This window comes from Nematolebias whitei, chromosome 15, assembly GCF_014905685.2.
Source record: "Nematolebias whitei isolate Nwh7 chromosome 15, NemWhi1, whole genome shotgun sequence".
Classification (NCBI taxonomy): Eukaryota; Metazoa; Chordata; class Actinopteri; order Cyprinodontiformes; family Rivulidae; genus Nematolebias; species Nematolebias whitei.
The window spans coordinates 4,777,818-4,784,575 of NC_056512.1; the positions used below are offsets into that span (position 1 = coordinate 4,777,818).

Sequence of the window (6,758 nt, forward strand, 5' to 3'; positions counted from 1 at the left end):
TTTATTTTTTCTGTTCATGTATCTGAATTCATATCCATCTAAGTAAAAATATGTTCCTTTTTCTGTATTCAACCATGTTTCAGATATTGTGATTACATTAAATAAATATGGAAAAGAGTGGAAATATTCCTTAATGTGATTAAAAGTTTTTAAAACTCGTTTAAAAACACTTTTTTTTCCATTGGCTTTTAATCTAGAGTGAGCTAGCATGTCTGTCTTAATGCTGTATTCTTTTACTTTTGATGTTCTGATTATTTATTCATATATATATATATATATATATATATATATACATATATATATAGTTGTTTTTATTGTTTTATTGTTTTTTGTTTGTTTAATTTTTCACAGCACTTCAGACAGGTGCTATGTTGTATTTTAAGTGCTTTAGAAATAAATTGGCATGGTATGGTATGATACGATACGGCACGATACGGTACGGTATGGTAGGGTATGGTATGGTAGGGTACGGTACGATACGATATGATACGGTACAGTACGGTACGGTATGGTATGGTACGATACGATACGGTACGATACGGTATGGTATAGTATACTTGTATTCAATCCCAAACCTGCAGAGACTTTTGTTGCACATTTACAGAGTTTAAGCCATGCAGAGTTTTATTCATTCTAACTGGCTTCTTAAGGATAGAAGGTCAAGACGTCTTGGTTTGAAGCTGCAGCTTCAGTCCCGTTAATCACCACAATCAGCTGTGCAGAAACCAGAGGCTGCTGTTACCAACGACACAGCCGTACAAATCCAGGACAGACAACTCATCATATTATTATTAGGCATTGGCTCTGCACCCCTTCCCCCCACCCCAGCTACTGTTCTCCTCTATCTTATATATATTATCATCCATCTTTGTGCCACTGTTTTTAATCATCAGCTTTTCACCCCCCTTTCCTCCATCCCCCAGTCCCAGCCACCAGCTCCTTCTTTTTCAAATCCAACAAGAGTCTATCAGCTCTGATTTTAAAGATAATCCCATGATATTTTTCTACTCATTGTTTACAAAATGCCCCGTGTTCTCACATGAACTCTCCTCATTCTGCCACGGAGGGTTCCAGGGTTTTCTCTACAAATCTTAGAGTCAGAATCGTTTTTACACTGGTTACTTTTGCCAAATTCAGCATCAGTACATCTACTTGGTTTTGTTAGCTAATTTTAACTTCTCTCACTTTTTTCATTGTACGCCTGTAAACAGATGGACGCATTGTTCATCTGTACATTCATAAACTCTCTATTGTCTGGATCATAACCACTCAAAATAATTTAACAAAACTTGATACACAAATGTACCACCGCTACACGAGGGGCTGTGTACCCTTATCACCACCTCCACTACAAGGTCATGGTCACAAAGCAAGGTCAAATGTCAAGCATGGTATTAGCTCTTCCAGGTCACATCTTCTGATCCAAGATGATTTAACAAAACTTGATACATTTATGAGTCACCACTGTCTTGCTATATAACAGTTTGTCAATGGGCGTACAATGTGTTGTATGCTGTAATCTAGTTGTGTTCTATATTTTGACTTTTCCTCCAGGTTCAACCAGCCAGAGGTCGCCAACAGGAGCAAAACCAAGGATAACGCTGGACCCCTACATACGCCTCAAATCTGATAAGTTAGACTTGGTACGTGCTCACATCTTCTCAGGAAAGTGGTTTTAATGTTTTAATGCTAAATCTACCATGACCATAAAACAGAACATGGATCATGTTGTAAAGAATCCCACATCAAAGGATATTTCAGCCAAGAAGAAAGAATTTAATAGGATTGTTTTTGCCTCCTCTTCCTACATGTGTCCAGTTTCACTACTTTTTCTCTGTCTAAACAGAATGTCACTTGTAAATGAGTGTTCGAGGCTCAATGTGACTTATCTGTCTAAATAAAGGTTGAATTAATTTATTCTTGTCAGACTTCAGGCATCAGTTATGCCATTCAGCATGTTGGGTGATAAATACAATGACATAGAAGTCTAAATAGGCCAAATCATTATGGTCGGAGAGCCCTGTGACGGACTTGTGACCCCGTCCAGGGTGTACCCCGCCCCTTGCACAGTGATTGCTGGACATGGGCACCAGCGACCCCCGTGCCCCAAAACGGAAGATGCGGGTAAAAGATAACGGATGGATGGATTATGGTCAGAGAGGAGTTTGCGGGCGAGAGGGGTGTCTGATCAGCAGAGAGGATGTTTCTATTCTGTTTCTATTTGATTGCTTTGCAACATGGGGTTTATTCATAAATCCCATTTATTTCTATTTATGTTTTTTTAATTTATGTTTATTCATTATTGATTTTAATTTAATTAGAAATCCTGATAAATTTCAGGATGTAAAGCAACAAAATGTCAAGATTCCAACGAGCAATGAAAATAAGACCAATATAATCTAATATAAAGGGGAGTCTGTGGCTGAGTGGTTAGAGCAGTCATCCTCCAATGCGAGAGTTGGGGGTTCAAATCCACCAGCAGTCACATGCCCAAGTGTCCCTGGGCAAGACACTGAACCCCATAGCCTCTGATGTGTGTCCCATTGGTGTTTGAATGTGATAAATCACTGATTCGTCTCTTTAGAATGATTTGTTCAATTAGCTTTGTAGAGATCTAGTATAGAGCTGTATGAATGGGTCAATGAAGACACAGATTGTTGTAAAGAGCTTTGAGTATCTTGAAATAAGATAAAAAGGCGCTATATAAGTGCAGTCCATTTACCATTTATAATCCAATCTTCATGATGTGTATATTTGTCTCTGATCTGTCTCAGGCTCTGTCCTTCCTTGGCCTGGACGTCAGTGAGGATAAGAGGAAGAAGCTGAGGCAGAGTCTGGCTGCAGACCCACAAGGCACGGTGGCATATGGAGGTGTGGCACAGGCACTGACAAACACACACCTACACACACTAACAGAAGTAATGCATACATCCAGTTTCATCATCAGCAAACGGAAACATCTACTATGAGAAACGGTCAAATCCCATGTTCTGTGTGATGACTGGATGCTGCACACTGGTTGTGACACGTGTGTGCAGCGCCATGTTGTGTGCAGTGTCAAGTTGTGTGCAGTGTCAAGTTGTGTGAAGTGTCATGTTGTATACAGCATCCGATTGTGTGCAGTGGCAGTTTGTGTGCAACATAAGCTTTTGTGCAGTGTCAGGTTGTGTGGAGTGTCAAGTTTATTGACAGCACGACTGCTCAGTGGTTAACACTGTTGCCTCATAGCAAGAAGGTCCTGGGTTCTATCCCCGGTTGGACCTTTGGTCTTTCTGTGTGGATTTTGCATGTTCTTCTCATGCTTGCATGGGCTTTCTCTGGGTACTTGTTTTTTTCTCGCTGTTCTCCGGTGAAGACAGACGTGCCCTTTTCTGCTCCGTCCCCCTGCTTCCTTGCTTTGCTCTCTTTCGTCTTGTGAACCCTTCAAAGAGCCTCTTTTTTCCCCTGCATACCTTCCTAATTCGAAAGATTTTGATCAGCTGTTTTCTCAAAAAAATTGATCAACTTCTCCTGACAGGAATACAGGGTAAGGAGGACCCTCTTATGTTGACGGAAACAAATTGGATTCATGATGACAACTAAATTCTGCTGTGTAGCTTGGTGAAATCTGGATTTTCTAGAAATTCGTGTGGATGTGTCGAAGCTTGGCAGATCTCAGACTGAATTATGTGGAGCTGCATCAGAGTTGGAGAAGGCTGTTATCAGGACTGTGAATTTTCTGGCAGCACCCATGAATGGTGAAAATAATCTTGGAGAAAGCTGTAAGCTCAACTTTCGGCGTAAGGAATCAATTTGGCTGTTTGAAAAATATACCAGCGAGACTTTAAAATGCAGAAACAGCAATTAACGAGTTCTGCCTGACCCAAACTGTGGCCTTGACGGCGGACTTATCTCATCTTCTCCTGGCATGTTTAGGAAAAACAAAGATGCTTTGTCTGTCTCCTCACCCCTCCCTTCCCCAAGGCCGTGGACATGTGACAGAACCTCAACCGAGCTGATGATAACTAACACCTCTTATCTGGACAATGGCTGAGAGGGGTGCTCTGGACTATGCTTTGACCTTCCCTTAAAATTCAATGCCTTCACCGTCCTATATGTATCACATATATTTATGTTGCTTTGCTGTGGTAGTTTTTTTGATACCTCAAACTGTGCCCTGTCTATGACACGGTATGAGAGATCTTTTTTTTATCCGCAAAAAACGTCATTTGCTCTGCCATTTGTTGTTCTAGAGCGCCATCTGTTGGCGGTCTCAGGGAAACGCTGACAATTCCATCCTCCGGCTGCGTTGCGGGCCGGCAGACAGCAAAGAGGCGCACCGGTTGAGGATGACGTCAGCTGCCCTGCAGAGGGAGCGTACGTCTCTTCCCGTCTCTGAACGTGTACGCCAACAGCATAACGTGTTGTTCGCTGCGGCCGTCTGAAATGCATGCTGGTGAGCTCGGTCGGAGAGCAGTGTCACCGTCTGGGTTACGCTAACGGGAGGCGTGGGACGCTGGTCCACCTGGACATCGTGCTCCGAGAAAAGTCTCCATCAGGCTGGGGTCCAGGGAGCACTGAGGGAATTTCCGCTCAGTGAAACCCCTTTACTCTGGTGATGGGCGCGCACTGTGGAAGCCGGCCCACCAATCTACCAGGAAAACAGCTGTGGCCTCGTCCCCGTAGGATGTCCTGTTGGGAAACCGAGGCCAGATGGGATGAGGACGGCGAGCCGGGACGGAGCCCAGAAAAAAAAACCTTCCCGCCAGATCATCCGAACTGGCGGGAAAAGGCGCGAGACATAAAAAAGGGTCCCTTCATGTCAGCAACCTCCTGGGTTACGCCGGGCAACCCAGAGGACGCCGTCGGCTGGGAGCGGTGTGATCGCCGATGCGAAACGAGGTGGGATGAGGTGAGCATTTGCTCAGCCCCCCTCCACCGACACTACGCTCTCCAGGAGGGAATGAGCAGCGGGGCTGCTGCTGACGCCGCCTGTCCCGGAGGAACCATCCGATTCGCTCCGAGGGTCGGCGATAAGAGGAAAATTACAAGATGGTGTTTTCCAGCGTGTAGCAACCTGTCACTGAGAAATACTTCTCGGCGCTTACCTTGAAACAAGACTGCTTGTCAGCTTCTCCTCGGGGAGGAGAGCTCGCCGGGACGACCAGAGGTCGACGTGACGGGCCAAGCATTCTTAACAAAGGTTGGTCATCTACACAACTTTCCTTCTTCATTCTTCTGACAGTGCTATATTAGCTCACTGAAGAAAAATGGGAGCCGATTACCCGCTCTTAACTTAATTTATACGGACCGGGTGGGGCCCACACAGCAGGTGGGCGTGGACTAAATTTTTCAGTGTGATGCTTTGCATATCGGGATAAACCCATCAGCGACAGCCTTAAAGGGCGAAGCCTATACGAAATAGAACTTAAAATCAACTCTGACACGCACAGGAAGCCAGTGAAGAGAGGACAGAACTGGAGTAATGTGCTCAAACCTGCGAGTTCCTGTTAGTAGCCGAGCTGCAGCATTTTGGACAAGCTGGAGACGTGAGAGAGACCTGACTGACCCCAGCATAAAGTGAGTTACAGTAGTCCAGCCAGGTTGTAATAAATGCATGGACTAATTTTTCAAGGTCGGATCTGGACAGGACGGATTTAAGCTTTGCTATCTGCCTTAGCTGAAAGAAGCTTTTTTGAAGAACAGAATTTATCTGCTTATTAAACTTAAAGTCTGAGTCTAAAACTATCCCGAGATTGGTAACAGACTGTTTTAGATATGGCTGAAGGGAGTCCAGGTTTGCAGGATCAGTGACAATGGCAGAGCTGGGGTTAAACACAATGACCTCAGTCTTCTGATCATTAAAATTCAAAAAGTTTGCAGCCATCCAAGTCTTGATGTCATCAAGACATTTTAACAAAGGGCGAATGGTGGAAGAACTGTTAGGTGTTAACGGCAGATAAATCTGAGAGTCATCAGCATAACAATGACCATGGAAAGACCATGTTTCCTCAGGATAGACCCTAAGGGGAGGAGATACAAAGAAAACAGAAGGGATCCAAGAACTGCGCCTTGCGGGACCCCGCAAGAAAGAGGCACTGAAGTAGATAGAATGGTTTCATTCATACCTGAGCGACAGGAGTTTCTGTATTAATTTTGCTAACACTCTAACGCTGCACCAGTAATCCCAACCCAGTGTTCTAGCCGGGATAAGAGGATACTGTGGTCCACAGTATCAAATGCAGCGGTAAGGTCAAGGAGTACCAGGACTAGAGACTGACCAGAGTCATTTGCCAGAAGAATGTCGTTGCAGACCCTAACTAAGGCTGTTTTGGTGCTGTGTAGTTTCTTAAAGCCAGACTAAAAGATCTCAAGAATAGAATTTCCACTCAAGATCTCGTTTAATTGAGTGAAAACTATTTTCTCCAGGATCTTAGAAAGAAAGGGAAGTTTGGAGATGGGTCTGAAATTTGAGCAGGTCATGTTGTGTGCAGCATCAGGTTGTGTGCAGTGTCATGTTGTGTGCAATGTCATGTTGTGTGCAGTGTCAGATTGTGTGCTGTGTCATGGTGTGTGCAGTGTCAGGGTGTGCAGCGTAAGGTTGTGTGTAGTGTCAGATTGTGTGCAGTGTCATATTGTGTGCAGTGTCAGGGTGTGGGCAGTGTCATGTTGTGTGCGATGTCATGTTGTATGCACCATCAGGTTGTGTGCTGTGTCATGTTGTGTGCAGTGTCAGATTGTGTGCTGTGTCATGTTGTGTGCAGTGTCAGGGTGTGGGC

The 6,758-nt window shown here is 44.3% G+C and overlaps 1 protein-coding gene across 1 annotated transcript in view; it reads left to right on the top strand.

Annotated features, from left to right (window-relative positions):
• Nucleotides 1–1,300: 1,300 nt before the first annotated feature.
• Nucleotides 1,301–6,758, top strand: part of si:dkeyp-72e1.9 (syntaxin-binding protein 4) — a 107,642-nt gene continuing 102,184 nt past the window's right edge. Inside the window, exons 1-3 of the mRNA XM_037689307.1 lie at nt 1,301–1,391; nt 1,555–1,643; nt 2,775–2,871. Coding sequence (XP_037545235.1) covers nt 1,301–1,391; nt 1,555–1,643; nt 2,775–2,871 — 277 coding nt within the window. The remainder of the gene's footprint in view (nt 1,392–1,554; nt 1,644–2,774; nt 2,872–6,758) is intronic.